The following is a 16,368-nucleotide window of genomic DNA, read 5'->3' as shown; positions in this document are numbered from 1 at the left end:
GCAATCTGTGCATCAAAATAGAGTAATCATCTGTGTGTGTGTGTGTGTGTGTGTGTGTGTGTGTGTGTGTGTGTGTGTGTGTGTGTGTGTGTGTGTGTGTGTGTGTGTGTGTGTGTTGCATCAGACCTTGGCCACTGCTCAGGGGAATATTCTAGAAAACAGGGAGCTGATAGACAGTCTGAACCAGACCAAAGGGAGCAGTGCTCTCATCCAAGAGTCTCTACTGGAATCACACAGGTTGCAGGAATCTTTGAACCAGGTATTGTTTGTCCGTCTATCTCTCACACACATACATGCACAATCTAAGCAAACACACATAGATACATATCCATCACTAATGATATGCAAACATTAGAATGCCAATTACACATTGCAAACACAATGAACACTCACCCCTTGTAGGTGCTGACTGCACAACAGTTTTTTTAACTTGTATTTTATGATTTACTTGTATATTTATTTACCCTATTCTTTTCATTTCTATAATGCAACTCTTTTCCATGCTCTGTTTGCCTTTTCCTATTTCCTTTATTTGACATAAACAGTTGTTTCTTTATATCAGACATGTTGCATTTTATGTAACCCTATTGAAAATAATTGGTTCATTTCAAGCTCTCTCTTCCCTCTGATTTTTGAACTGCTTTTGTCTTGTTTTTCATAGGAGCGGGATGCATACCTGCCTCTGGCAGAGAGTGCTAGCAAGATGTATTTTGTCATCACAGACCTGTCAAAGATCAACAACATGTACCGTTTCAGCCTTGCTGCATTTCTGCGCCTATTTCAGAGAGCTCTGCAAACCAAAACGGTAAATGTATCCAACACGACTCTCACAAATGATGTATTTTATTGTTTTTTGTTTTTCATCTTTTTACAGTTTTACAGAATATCACAAAATATGGAATCATTGAGTGCTCAAAAACAATCTGGAAGGGGAGGTTGCTTCACAACTAATTATGCTGTTAGGTGACTTTAGAGATGTTTTACTTTATCTGGATCATTAGTGGCCACCTGGCAAATATTTTTGTAGCCACTGTGCCTGACAACAATAAAGTACACAATACAACACTTGGTGTCACATACAAGATACCATAACCTAATTTAATGTAAAATACAGTACAAAGGGATATTTAAGATATACTCATACAGTTTACTTTGAGCAGGTAAATCACGATTTGAATGAACAGCAAAGATACAGCTCCTTTGGATCATCAAAAACGTTCAGAAGATAGTCAGCATTTAGGATTGTCACCCATTAAGCTTAGATGAGCTTACAATGATAAATTGTCAAATAAACCTGTGTGAATAAAAATTATACAAGGGGAACTTATCTTAATTAATAAATCTACCTTAAAAAAACACAAGGCTTCTTTTCTCTGGACATTAGTAAGTAAGTAATCTTTATTTATAGAGCGCTTTTCACAGGTAGAAACCACAAAGTGCTGTACAAACATTTCAGAATAATGCCATCTAAAGAGAACATGGAAGAACAGTCACAAATAACGTGGGAGACATTAAAAATCTCAAAGTGACAATAAAAACACAAAACCTTCATCTAAAAGGTATAATTTAGCCATCATTTGATAAAAAAAAATTATATTTCTGTGATTCTAGTTATAGCTGAATAATGATGTGATCCAATATATCTCCAATAGCATTATTATTATACAGTTGGTCTCTTGAACACATCGTATTAGTCTTTTTTGAAGGATTTGACTTCTATTGAGGTCACCTTTACTATTCAATTATTTTTGTTTCCTCTATTGAGCTCATTTCATTGTGACATGCACTGCTGCAGAGCAACATCGCCTGCCTATCACACTGCACCATTCCTAAACGCTCTGTGATTACAAAATACACACACGCACACACACACACACACACACACACACACACACACACACGCACACACACACGCACACACACACGCACACACACTGTTTTTAAACGTTGTGCAGTAATTCCTCAAAACCTGTGTGGGTTGTTAGAGCCAATGCTGTCGTCCAAAAGTGACCAGCAGTTTGTTACCACGTTGAGTGTGTGCATGTAAGGGTTGGGATCAATTACATTTTTCAGTTACAATTAGGTTTTCAATTACGCAATTACAATTAAAATTGACCCCAACTCTAATGTAGGTAGATTTGTGTTCACTCTAGCTGCATGTGGTCAGGAAATTAGGTTGCCTCTCTCATTATTTGTTTTGTTTGAGGGGGGCTTTTGATTATTCATTTAACTCTGAAAATACATATTATAACACATTTTTTTAATTAAAACCTTGCAAACATATAATGGCCATATTTGTGGAAGATATGAGGAGGTAGACAGACTCTCTGCCTCACCAAATCCAGCAATCCCACTTTGCCCATTTTGTCTTTATTTATAAATAACAATTCAACAACAAAGAAACAGCCTGTTTGACGAACTGACTGGACTGCCACAATTTAGATAATGTATTACCTTTGGCACCACTAAAAATATGACATACTGGTAATGCTTATCTCATATTTGGCACAATCACTTTTGTTAATTTGTGCTTTGCTTTTAGGAGGAAGAAAACACTGAAGCCAGGATTGCTGCTTTAGAGGCTAACTTGAAGAATATGGTGTATGAATACGTCTGCAGGTCACTTTTTAAGGTAATGTACATACAGTACTTGTATTAAAAAAATCATCATTTAAGCATAAAGTTCCGTTTCACCACTCTTGAAATGTAAGTACCACTGTTTTTTGCCTTCTCTGTTGAATTGCAATGCATGGCATTATACCGTTTACAATAAAATGCTTTATGTCTGTTTGGTATCTGTAGCAACACTGCTTGTATTTTCAAATCCTTCAAACGCACTAAAATCCTTACTTGGTGTGCTGTCTAAACTTGTATCAAAGCTGTCCCATAGATTAAAAAGCACAATTACAAAAACACTGACTTGTTGACTCAACCTTTTAACACAGATTATACATAAAATATTGTACAATACAGCATACAGCAATAATTGTGTTGGAGAGTGTGTTAACTGCAGATCACCTTTTGTAGGTGATCTGCTCTGCCACATCAATACAGCCAGCAAAACTATGTAGATAACAACAATCTAGTTATTAGCAGAGAGGAAACATTTCACTGGCTTATCGCTGCTTCTGCTAACACTGCTGTGCAAATGAGATAACTTAAAGGGGGAGTGAGCTGGAGGATTTTTAGCAACATGAAGTTAAAGGTAGATAATGAGCTGGAGAGGATGATAACAAGGAAATATTAGGTTAACAATAAACAATAGTAGGTTTATGACTGTGATGTGTAGTACGGAATTAAATATACCTAGAAGAATTATTATAACTAAATCCCACCAGAATCTAACCTATTGGCTAGAGTATCGATTGAACAAGACCAGTTCTTAGATTGTATCGTATCACTTGTGTAATTATTGCTAAGACTTTAAAATGTAAGCAAACTACTTTGTTTTTGAATTTGCAGGAACAGGAAATGTTCACATGCAGACTTTTGATGTTGTCATAATTTAAAGGATACTGTATGGAACTTTCACATTAGTTAACGAATTTCTAAGCTTTATTTAAATCAGATTTACAAAAAGTGAAGACATTTAAAAAGGAGAGGAATTAAAATGAGAGTGTGGCCAAGTCAATCCTTTGTATAACATGTTACTTTAAAAAGATCCTCTCAATCTGAGGCTTGTTTGGAACATATACAGTAGATGACCTCATGAAGTCCTGCTATAAATACATGTAAAACATAGCAACATTATTCTTTTGTGGGTGTCGCTTGGCAAAACAAATGTATCCCTTAGATATCCTCTAGAACCTAGGTTCCCAAAGTGGGGTACAGGTACCCCTAGGGGTATGCAAATTGTCAAAGGGGGTACATGAATAAAAAAAAAATTTATTTGGAACTAGAATATAAATCGACCAGCAGTCAGGAGCCTCCATGCATTGCCACAAATTACACATTAGCCGATTTAAGACTACCCATGTTTACAGATTATTATTATTTTTTATTATTATATATTATTCCTCAACAGGATAGGTCCAATTCATCCACACATTTTACTGTACGGCTACATTGTATGTGACATTACATCAGTGGTTCCCAACTTTTTCGGCTCGTGACGGCATTTTAATATCACACATTTTTGGGGTCTCCGGAGACTTCTATAATTAGCTTTTGATAATGTTTGTTGTTGCCAGGATTAATTTAGTGCACAAAGAGACAAGATGTGCCAGCTCAGATATTTTCATGCTGCATTTTATTTTAACTAGTTTTATATTTGAGGAAGTGAAAGTATACAATACAGTTTTTTATGATTGTTTTTGTGTGTGTCTGGTGTAATAATTTGAAAAATAATAATTAAAACATTTTAGAAATACATTTTAATCAGTGTTTTTGATTAATCTAAATTATTAGACATTTCAGGGGACCCAATTTGAATTCCAGGCGACCCCACATTGGGTTACTCACGACCCCAAGGTTGATAAAATCTGCATTACATTATTATGTTTTTGAAGTGTGCGGGAGTAGGGGGTACATGGCTTCAAATTAGATAGATAGATAGATAGATACTTTATTCATCTCCAAGAGAAATTCACAGTTCCAGCAGCTTACAGGTATGGGAACACAGGGGCATGCAGGGAAAGTACAATGTAGAAATTTAAAAATTTAAAAATTAAGAAAAAAATTTAAAACAGTGCAAAGAAAGTACTAAGGTAAAATATAATGGTATAATATCGAAATACAGTATAGTGTGTGCCAGTCCAGTTGAAGTGCAGTTGTGCAGATGACAGTGTGCAAGATACAGTAGATGTGTGTGTGTGATAAAGTGCGTGTGTGACAGAGTGTGCATGGTGTGATTAGCATTAAGTCCAGTGTTCTATGGTTGATTTTATCGCCCCCCCCCCAGAGTTGTTAAAGAGCCGCATGGCGTGGGGGAGGAACGATTTCCTCAGTCTGTCAGTGGAGCAGGACAATGACAGCAGTCTGTCACTGAAGCTGCTCCTCTGCCTGGAGATGGCGCTGTGCAGTGGATGGTGTGGATTGTCTATGATGGACAGTAGCCTGTTCAGAGTCCGTTTCTCTGCCACAGATGTAAGGCTGTCCAGCTCTGTGCCAACAACAGAACTTGCCTTCCTCACCAGCTTGTCCAGGCGTCCAGCGTCCTTCTTCTTGAGGCTGCCCCCCCAACACACCACTGCATACATGAGGGCGCTCGCTACTACAGACTGGTAGAAGATCTGTAGCAGCTTCTTGCAGATGTTGAAAGACGCCAGCCTTCTGAGGAAGTACAGACGGCTCTGTCCTTTCCTGCACAGGGCCTCTGTGTTGGCAGTCCAGTCCAGTTTGTCATCCAGCTGCACTCCCAGGTATTTGTAAGTGTGAACCACCTCCACACAGTCACCTTTGATGTTGACAGGCTCAAGGTGCGGCCTGGTTCTCCTAAAGTCCACCACCATCTCCTTGGTCTTGGTGGCGTTGAGGAGCAGGTGGTTAGAGTCGCACCACGTGACGAAATCCTGGATCAGTTCCCTGTATTCCTCCTCCTGTCCATTCTTGATACAGCCAACGATGGCTGTGTCGTCCGCGAACTTCTGCACGTGGCAGAGCTCCGAGTTGTACTGGAAGTCGGACGTGTACAGGGTGAACAGGACCGGAGAGAGCACAGTTCCCTGCGGTGCTCCAGTGTTGCTGGTAACAGTGTCGGACCTGCAGTCCCCCAGTCGGACGTACTGAGGTCTGCCAGTCAGATAGTCTGTAATCCATGCCACCAGGTCTGATCCTACTCCCATCTCTGACAGTTTGTGCCTGAGGAGCAGAGGCTGGATGGTGTTAAAGGCGCTGGAGAAGTCCAAAAATGTAATCCTCACAGCACCACTGCCTCTGTCCAGGTGAGAAAGAGAACGGTGAAGCAAGAAGATGATGGCATCCTCTACTCCAACCTTCTCCCTGTAAGCAAACTGCAGAGGGTCGAGAGCGTGGTGGGTCTGTGGCCTCAGGTGATGGAGCAGCAGCCGTTCCATGGTCTTCATCACGTGGGACGTCAGGGCGACCGGCCTGAAGTCGTTCGGCTCCCCAGGATGTGGTTTCTTGGGGACTGGAATGATGCAGGATGTCTTCCACAGCTGGGGCACCCTCCCCTGTCCCAGGCTCAGGTTGAAGATACGCTGCAGGGGGTGTCCCAGTTCCTGCGCACAGGTCTTCAGTAGTCTGGGGGAGACTCCATCTGGACCTGTAGCTTTGCCAGGGCGTAGCCTCCTCAGCTCTCCACATACCTGAGCTGCTGTGATGGTGGGTGATGTGAGCGGGGGGGGGGAGGTGTCCTCTTCTGTGCTGGAGATGGCTTGTGGGGTTAGGTGGGTGGGGGTTGCTGTGCTCGTAGGTGCAGGGAGATCAAACCTATTAAAAAACTGGTTTAACTGGTACGGGACTGTGAAAAGTTTGGAAACCACTGTTCTAGAAAGTTGTCCTTGGCAGCCACTTGTTAGGTACATAGAATTCGATTTGATAGATTTATGCATAACTTACTTTAAGGTAGTGAGACTATTTTTGTGGGCGTCGCTCGGCAAAACAACTATATCCCATAGATATCCTCTAGAAAGTTGTTAGTCTAAAGGCTTCAACTTTTAAACTTTGACACAGTTAAACAAGGTGGTAAACAAAAAGCTGAAAATGCAGTTGAAAGGTGAACAAGATAAAAGCCCTTTACTTTTTACTTGCAGATGTACAGCTGTACGATGACAGCTAAGAATAGAAGCTGTCTGTCTGTCTAGAATATCTACTCTTCTTAAGTAGATATGTGTGTGGTTTTACCTTATTAAGATTTATTATTCTATTTTTATGTGTCGTAACACAATTCTATGCTGCGAGAAAAAAAAAAAAAAAGCTACATAGAAGTTGTATCTATCTAAATAGAAGTTTTTGGTAGTTTTGCCATTCTGGGGATTTGCATTACTTGGCCACATGTTTAGAAACAACATCCAATGTTGAATGGCAAAGGCAGCACTAACATTATTGTGGCTCCAGTTGCTTCGGATACTTTGTCAAATACGCACTTTCACCGTCATCTAATGCGGTATCTCTAATTGCAGTATTATGAGCAATCACTTTGCTCATCTTCTCCCTATGTTATAAATTTATTGACTTGCAAAATCCATGCATCTAATAGAAATTTGGATTGTTTCTATCATCATCATTAACACTATACACTATAGTAATTCCCCCTTTGCCACAATAGAAAGCAGATATTTCTAATCAGTGGCTTGTATAATTAGGGTGTCCTTGGCAGCCAATTGTTAGGTGCGTAGAATTCGATTTTATAGATTTATGCATGACTTAATTTTTGGTGGTGAGACTGTATCACCATGGTGATTGCTATTATTTAGTCATTATTGGGTGAAAAAGATTCAACAACAGTAACACAAAGCAGAGAACTCTCCAAGGTCAAGTACAACGCAATTACCTCAGAACAAAACGGCTTTCCTTTTTTTCCTTTCATGAAATCGTGATCCGTAAGCTGACCTTCAACAACAGTTGTGTGTTCAAGCAAAGGCCACTGCAGTTGTTTATCTTTCTTCCATCTGAGTTTGTGCACTGACATTCACTACCTGTCAAGGAAAACTTGTAAACAGTGTGAGACGGAAGTTTTGCAAATGTGTTGATGTCACACAACCCTGTGCATTTCATGCACATATATACCAAGAATGCTTTTATTTTTTTATTTTGTTGTCCCCACATGACCTGTTTGTTATTTGAAGTCAAATTATGATAAAGCTGAACAGTTTTCTTTGAGTAGCTTTGTCATTATTTCCTTCTATGTTCATGTGTAAGCAAATATTCTGTAAAAAATCTGCTTCATGTTTCCTTCTTCATTTCAATGTAAGGCTGACCAGCTGATGTTTGCCCTGCACTTCGTAAAAGGGATGTATCCTGAGCTCTTCCATGAAAATGTATGTATTGATTGTAGAGATCAATTAATTGTTGAACATGTACAGTATATGTGTACCAACCAAGCAACAATGTTGTTTATCAAAGGAATGGGATGTCTTCACTGGATCTGTTGTGGGAGAAATGTTAAAGGAAGAGGTAAAATTTAGCATTTTTATTAAACAGTAAGAACACCACAAAATGCTGTTGTTTTTTTTTTTAATGTATTTATTTATTTATTTTTTATAAATGCTGCTGTTTATTTTCCCAGGATTTTCCTTCTTGGATTGACTCAGAGAGACGTGGAGCTTTGGCAATTCTAAAAGTATGTAGACTTTAGGAACAAGATAATAATCAGTGGTAAATCAAATGTATTTTCCATAAAATATCAATTTATAAGCAAAAAACTATATTCATAGATAGATATGATTACATACCGGTAGGTTATTGGTTTGTTTAACTGGTTAATTGAATAAAAACTACTGCTTCAAAACAATTTCAGCTCTAAGAAACTAATATTGACCTAGCTTAATAAGATGTGTTGACCTGTGTTTTGCTTTTCTAACCTCTGTAATTTTTTATTTATTTTTTTTAGATTACTTTCCCAGCGCTCTATCAGTCACTGTGTTTGAACGACTCACACCTTTGGCTGTCCTTCCAGCAGAGCTCACAGTGTGAACAGGAAATTCCATCTTCCATTACCAAAAAGATTACCCCCTTCCAACAGGTCAGCTTTCAATCAAATCCTTAACAGTGAAGCCTTTTAACCTTGGTTAAAGGGTGCAGGAGTTGCCTTTCATTAAAGACAATTCACTAACGGGACTATGATGGTTGGTTTTGCAACATTAGCTCATTACCTGTATTGACAAATATTAATAGTATATTATTTGCATAACTTTCAGCATTTCCTTGGAAAAGTTAAGGAAATAAAACTCTCTGATTAGTCATTCATCAAAAATACAGAATGGTGTAAAAAAAAAACAACAAAAAATATACACGTTTAGACAAAGAATAAGAAATACATTTAATATATTTAGCATTTTTTCTCACTTGGCTGTACATTTCATTGTAACACCTCTAATTAAAACGAATTGTTAATTAAGTATTGTTGAAGTTACTTCTAATTAATTTAGGCTGTAAGACCATCATTTGAAAATAGTGTAGCTAAATTAACAGATCATTATCATTATCACCTGTATAATAAACCATTTGTACATAAAACTGTCTATTGATCTTAAACTTGGTTCAATGCATCACTAAACATATAGCCAGAGATTTGTCTGATTTTATAATGGATGTGTTTTCTGCCTAAACTGGGTGTAAAACCTTGATGGCAAACATTTTCGCCCCAAAACACATCAACCAATCCCAAGAGGGATTGTAGATATTACAGGTCAAGACGTGCAATGCAGGACCTGCACTGGGCTGTTGTTGTAAAAGGAGAGCCAGTTTTCTATTTACTAGTCAATCACAGCCCAAAATCTAGTTTGATTTCTACTGTCACAACTTGGTGGTGTGGATGAGGAGGACCCAAGAGCAGGGAACAAACGCAGTGGGACACAAGGAGGTTTACAACACCTGTATACAACAATCCAGCAATCACACAGTGACCAGACACTCACTAAATAGTTTAGGAGGCTTGATTGGGAATGGGCCACACCTGGGTGTAACACAACTCAAAGACACTGACATCAGTGGGGGTGGAGTCACGTGCAGAAATATCTGAAACACAAGGACAAGAGTTAGGACCACAAGGGCTAAATAATACCAAAACTAAACAGAACCTGATATCTACCTTGTCTCCAGCCAAGAGAAGTACACATTAACCATCTAATTTAAATTCAATGGCATAGTTTTTTCATTAAAACACTCTGGTCCTCATTTTTTTTTGTTTCATCCAATTAACTTTTGTTCTTTTCTATTCTCAGCTGTTATTGGTCCAAGCAATCAGACCCGATCGTTTACAAAGTGCCATGATAGCGTTTGTCTCCAAAGCTCTTGGTAAGTGATGAGCAAGTTTTGTTTATGTAGGTTAGCAATAAATAAAAAGTATTTTATTTCATTTTCTTTTCTGGTTAGCATTTTTAGATAAGTTTAATCTTTGTGAAAATGTTTTTAGTCTTAAAGGGTCTGTATTACCACCACCACAACCTAAACTTTTCATAAATTACATCATGTATAACTGATAACAGTGAAAATATTTTGACACTGTTAAAGTGACTTACCAACAAATTTACGATGTTTTCACAGACTGAAAGTTGTTGCAGAACAATGAAATTGTTTCTTTTGTGGCTTACACGGAGAAATCCAAACCTGGCCGAAATGTAATGTTTCGCAGACTGAGGTGATAATACTAGGAACAAACTAGAACAAAATTTGTGTATTTTGTGTCTGTCCACATCCATTTTTGCCTCTGCTGCCATTGTTCAGATCACCTGGCTGTTTGCCAGCCTTATCAAACATGAACCAAGCACCCTGAGGTGCACAGACCCTTTGTCTGATGCTTGTAGATCACCTTCAGAAAGCTCTTCTCCCTTTTCAGATCCAAAATTCATAACGTCTGCGCTAAAATGTAAATCATCACTGGATAACGCCATTGTTCCTTTTGGTAAAATCCATGTAAAACACTGAGACGTTTTCCTCCTTTACATCACTACTGCTCAAAAATCACCTTTCTTGTCTTATGACTCTGAACAGACACATCCAAATGTCCTAATATTTGCGATTTACATTCATAAGAACCTCATCTGGACATTAACATGTTTGGTTTTATCACCAGTATTGTGTGTTACAGACACTTTAAGTAGCTGCCACATGTGCCCTCACACACATTATTTCCTCTGCCTGTATGTTCCCACATACTGTTTGGCGCTGTTTTCTATGCCTCTCTTTGGTGTTTTGTTGGTTTTTCAGATGCTTCATTCCTCTGTTAGTGGTTATGCTTTGTTGTCACATTGGGATGTAGTTACCTCCTTGTTGTCTCTTTCTATTGTACTACCCTATGTGAAGAAAAATGTAATATCTAATGCATTATCCACTGTGCAAGGAAGGCTAGAGCCCTGTATATTGTACAGTTAATTTTGTTATTACATCCTCGCGCCCTGTAGGGTTACACTATTTACAAATGTTCATACAGGTTTTGATTGCATTATAGCATAATTGCATTATTTTTACATGTAACCTGGTTCCCTCCTCATTATATTTTGGAGATATTTCCTAAGCAAATGCACTATGTGAATGTTATGACATTCAGATTATCAGACTAATGTGCTCCCAAGATAAATAAATTGTTTTTGAAAATCAGTATGATTCAGTTATACTGATGTAACAAATGGTGATATATCTAACTTTAGAAATCAGAGTTACAACTATGATCTTCAATTGTTTGACAGAATGTTTTCTTTTATTTGATAGATATCAAATTAACTTCCCAACAAGAGAGAGTCACGTACACCTTAGGAAATATGTTCAAAGGCCTCTCTTCAAGCCTTTTACTACTATCTTTTGTTAAAATCTATTTTTTTGTTTTAATGAAATACACATTGTAATATTACATTTCTGCTTGTCTGCACAACCACAGTTGGTAAGGTTGTTTAGGACAAGCTTCAGTTCAACAATATGATAATATTCAGTCATGTTTCATTTTAATAACACCCCCCTTTTTTAAGTACTACTCATGTTTGAACCCTCAACTTTTAATTTTAAGTCCCTAATTCGGCACTGCTTTTTTTGTCACCAAGAAATGATACTGTATCAGCGACTCTCTTGTCTAATTATGACTGAGCAAATATGCATTGTTGAACTTTTGACAATGAGTTTCATCACAGCTCTACTAGCTTTCATCCTCAGCTACTTAATGACTGTCTTGAGTAATGATTGAACTCCCCACCTTTAAATGATTAGACATTGACACACTGCTTCATAATGGTTAGTTTATTATCACAGCTGCATGAAAATGGGATTTCCATCTGTTGTACTACTCAGACATAACTTTGATAGCATGCTTCAGTGTGCCCGTTGCTTATCTTGCTTAACTCTACCTCCTGAGCTACTTCTACCCAAATCGGATTTCTTATCCTTTTACAAGCCTATACTGTGTATATGATAGTGAAAATAGCCAAAGTGTTATCACCTAAGTCAATTTTTTTAAAACATCAGTGTCAAGGAGCCCTACAAGTTTCACATCAGAGGATTTATCTTCGGGTTTCATTAGATGCTTCCACTATCTTTTCTATTTTTTTTCTGGTTGAACAAAATAGTTTTGTATGTTTGTGAGTTAGTAAAAAAAAAAAAAAAAAAATTAGTCTAATGTATCTAAGATTCAACAGTTTTCATTAATGACTTTTTTTGAGATTGTTTGCTTATTTTTTTTACTGAAGATCCAGATCAAGGTAGTAATCACACAGTGTGATAGAATGTTAGTGGAACAGACAAAGGAACAGGAGTGGAAGAGACTATGAATGTATGTGTTTTTAGCAGTAAATCAGTATGCTAATGAGGAATGGTCTGTAATCCTTTTACTGCTAATCTCTCCATCCCTGCAGTCCAAGCACTGCTCACACAACCATAGCAGCACACACTGCACTAGGTTCCTAAATCCATCCATCTGTAGTTATACCTGTTTATCCTGTTTAGCCCACCTGGGGTAGTTCATCAGTCTGTCACAGGGCTAAGACAATGACAGCTCCACACACCTTAATGTCAATTTAGTATCACATCAAAAAATATTCCCGACAGTTTTGGGAGAGACTGTGGAAGGACACTGGAGAGTGGTTTCCTTACTCAACTTCTCAGAAAAGTGAAAACATTTTTCCTTGGTACCGTATTGAAAAAAAAAAAAGACTGTATATTTTCTACAGAACAAAAATAGCTCAGAGTTACCAGCTGTGTCAAACTATTAATCTATTGTTTCACGATTTCCACTTCCACGTATTTACTGTATGTGCTGCTTGGAACTCATTTCAAACACATGTTTTTCTAATTATCCCTCCTTTTATTTTTTATATTTTGGGTTAACAAGAACAAAGAATAAAAATTATTAAAAATAAATAAATAAAAACAGGAATTTTAAAATAATAATAAAAAAAAAAACAAACATACTTCAAATGAATAAAATTAGAAACCAGAAATATAACCCATGCTGCTCTGTGAAAGACGGACGCCACACTAACTGGAGTTATAGAGTATAATGTGCCTAGAAGAATTCCGCTTTCATAGATGAGTGCTAAAATTTACTAAAATGAGCGTTGAAGATATGGAGGAGCGGGTTGAGGAGAAAATGGGGTTGGTTAGGATCAGGGCTGGGGGGGAACAGCAAGGGTTTAAGGTTAAGGAAACAACTTTTGAGATTCACTCCAAGCAGCACAAAAGACAAAATGAGACAATTATGTTGGCATGCACAAAACAATACATAAATTCATTAACGTGACAGTTTCTGATCCCCTGTTAGACTGGGCTGGAATTTTCCCAGTGAGATCAAACTCAGTTGTTGCCCCTTGAATTAAATGGAATTTACCTCCTCTTCTATAAACCATTGCAAGCTTTGTTGCAGTTTTTGTTTCAATTTCTAATCTCCTCTGACAAAAAAAAAAGAACCAAGGTGAACTTTGCATGTGTCAGAAAAGGTTGGTGCGTTGCAGCATGAATACTAATGTCTCGCCGTGTCAAAGGTAATCATGTATGTATTTGTGCTTCTGCACGTACTGCAAATCCTCCCTTTTTCTACAATCAGATATCACAAGCCATGTGGTCAGATGACTGTTTCTTGCGGCGTTACCATGGCAATGCACCAAAAGGTTGCTTTGAGATGTTCTGTATCAAGGCCTTGTGTCTATGCTCTTATGTGTGCTCGGGTACTGCTGTCTGCAATTGGCAGCAGATGGGGGGAAATGACTGTTTGTGGGACAGTCACTTCAACCAAAGAAGTCGTGTGTGTGTGTGTGTGTGTGTGTGTGTGTGTGTGTGTGTGTGTGTGTGTGTGTGTGTGTGTGTGTGTGTGTGTGTGTGTGTGTGTGTGTGTGTGTGTGTGTGTGCGTGTGCGTGTGTGTTAGAGAGAGAGATATTTACTGATGCATTCAGAAATCACCTCAAAGGAACAAACACAAATTTAGTTATTTGTCTGAATCGCTGCGTGTATGTAAGTATTTCATAACTTCTGGTGTGCAATTCAGTGTATCACAGAGAGATGAGAGTGTGTGTGTAGAAAGAGAACATGCTGTCTCACACACACTCACACTTATTCACCATGAAGGAAAAGCCTGGCTTTTGAACACCAGGGGGTTGACGAGGTTTTCTTATGCTTTGTATGGTGAGTTCTGCAGCATACCTTACATTGAGTATGCACAGCACATCACCATCCTAATCTATCTCCCTCACTACCTTCCCAGTCCTTTCCTAATGTAGCTCTTTTTTGCCTTTCGTTCTCCCACTGTCTTAACTCTCTCATTATGCCCCTTTTTTTTCTCTAAATCTCCATTTCATGCTTTGACTTTGAAGTGGCATCAATCTTTACCTGTTATCCCTGATTATATCTCAATCCTGCTCGGGTCACTGAGTATCTGTCATTCTTTTTTCGTCATAGCATGTAGCTTTCATTTCATAAAAGTCAATGTTCTTAATTGAGTCTTAAGTCTTTACCTTGGGTTTAATTAATTATATATATATTTTTTAAAGTTTAGTTATTGATTGTGTTCTCTCACACTTAATATTATCTTCCCACCTCTATGCAGACATGAAAGAGCTCTCACCACCACCTCTGAATTTGCGTCGCCTGTACACTGAGACAATGGAATCAGAGCCAGTGTTGATCATCATCTCTCCAGGGGCTGACCCTTCCCAGGAGCTTGCAGAACTAGCAGCAGAAACTGCAGGAAGGGACAACTATCATGAGGTGATGTAAACAGATAATTCATTGTTTACATACTGTTTACAATATCTCTGTGCTCATATAAACTAATATATTGTATGCGCTATGCTGATGTGGGTAGACCATGAAATAACCTAAGCACTCCTCATGACTGTAAGGTACATCATTTTTGTGTCTTGCATTTGATTTTCTGCTAATTTCATTTGGTGAGACTTTTAATAGTTTTTCCTATTGACAAAAGAACTTGATTACAATAATAATTCATTGTATTTGGCCTTAACTCAGAATGACATTTTCCTTTTCACTGGTTTTATTTTCCACCCACTCTTACTTGCACCACTCTTGCTGTCAGTATAGATCTCCATGGGCCAGGGGCAGGCTGATGTGGCCTTAGCTACACTCAGAGAATGTTCTCGAAATGGAGAATGGCTTTGCCTGAAAAACCTTCACCTTGTCACTGCATGGTTACCTCTCCTGGAAAAAGTAAGTGTTTTTCGAATGTGAGGTTTTGGTCTGCTCTACGATAAAAACAATGAGATTTAGGTTGTACAGTTTTTACATTTTGTTTTCATTGATAATGGTAACATAACAAGACATGATTAACAACATTATACAATTTAATTAACCTTATTTAGAGGTGTTATTATTTGCTTATCTGAATCTATGTGTTATGAGCCTTAATTATAGGCAAACTTCTAAGTGCAACATTATAATACAAATACAAAAGGAACTGATGCAGGAAAGGTACAGTCTGTGTCTATGTTGGTTTTTAAGCCCATTATGTTGTTTTGAATCCTGTTAACCATACATTCACATTTCACTGGCTGCCACCACTTCCTTGTATATAAAAATTACCTTTTTAACTGCATAAAAACATTTTTTCACACATTTTTACTTGTTGAATTTTACTCTAGATTTGTAATATTATGGACTTTTCCTGAGGTTTAGATTAGTGTGAACAGATCAGATCTCAGAGGGAAGCAGCAGCACTGTGTGCGTTATTATTAGTCTTTTCTTCTATATAAATGCATACATAAACTTTGTTGATGTGTTTGTACCTTTAGTTTTGCTTGCTTTAACAAACCTTGAGGATTCCCTATTGCACTGTCCACTTTGTGCTCCTGTGGCTAAAGTCATGGCTCATTCTACTCCACATCGTCTGGTTTTGCCGTTGGATGCTTAACTCCTCACCATTTTCTCCCCTCAAGTTATAGCTTGTATTTTTTATGCCGGATTTTCCTCTCTGGCACTCGTTTCCAGAAAACAAACCTCAGCAATGTTCTTACTTGCCCCTAACACTTCTATTTCCCTCTGATGTGCTGTCTCAGTTTCTTTTTGTTTCTTTGTCTTGCTCTTTGCACAGCATCCAATGAGGTTAGAAACTCAGCACTCGAGCTTGAAATGAAAAACTGAAGCAACACTGGGGTTTTTGGGATGCAGGGAGCTTGGAAATTAAAGGAGAAATGGCTAATGTGAAAAGAGAAAGTAGGAAAAATTAACTGAGCTGCAGCTGACAGGTGGAAAATGTTAGAAAAGAGGTTTAATGTGGGCCTGTGTTTCTGTAACCTTGTCCATCTGTTCAGGCT

The 16,368-nt window shown here is 38.0% G+C and overlaps 1 protein-coding gene across 3 annotated transcripts in view; it reads left to right on the top strand.

Annotated features, from left to right (window-relative positions):
* The window catches only part of dync2h1 (dynein cytoplasmic 2 heavy chain 1), a 105,933-nt gene that overhangs the window by 59,824 nt on the left and 29,741 nt on the right, over nucleotides 1-16,368 (top strand). For all 3 annotated transcript variants that reach the window (XM_028464242.1, XM_028464243.1, XM_028464241.1), the window contains 10 exons: nucleotides 125-259; nucleotides 662-805; nucleotides 2,543-2,632; nucleotides 7,875-7,940; nucleotides 8,026-8,076; nucleotides 8,189-8,242; nucleotides 8,513-8,644; nucleotides 9,846-9,918; nucleotides 14,646-14,806; nucleotides 15,140-15,265. In XM_028464242.1, the coding sequence (XP_028320043.1) occupies nucleotides 125-259; nucleotides 662-805; nucleotides 2,543-2,632; nucleotides 7,875-7,940; nucleotides 8,026-8,076; nucleotides 8,189-8,242; nucleotides 8,513-8,644; nucleotides 9,846-9,918; nucleotides 14,646-14,806; nucleotides 15,140-15,265 (1,032 nt within the window). The remainder of the gene's footprint in view (nucleotides 1-124; nucleotides 260-661; nucleotides 806-2,542; nucleotides 2,633-7,874; nucleotides 7,941-8,025; nucleotides 8,077-8,188; nucleotides 8,243-8,512; nucleotides 8,645-9,845; nucleotides 9,919-14,645; nucleotides 14,807-15,139; nucleotides 15,266-16,368) is intronic.

Source organism: Gouania willdenowi, chromosome 13 (genome assembly GCF_900634775.1).
Source record: "Gouania willdenowi chromosome 13, fGouWil2.1, whole genome shotgun sequence".
Classification (NCBI taxonomy): domain Eukaryota; kingdom Metazoa; phylum Chordata; class Actinopteri; order Blenniiformes; family Gobiesocidae; genus Gouania; species Gouania willdenowi.
This window is presented reverse-complemented; position numbering and strand designations above follow the sequence as displayed.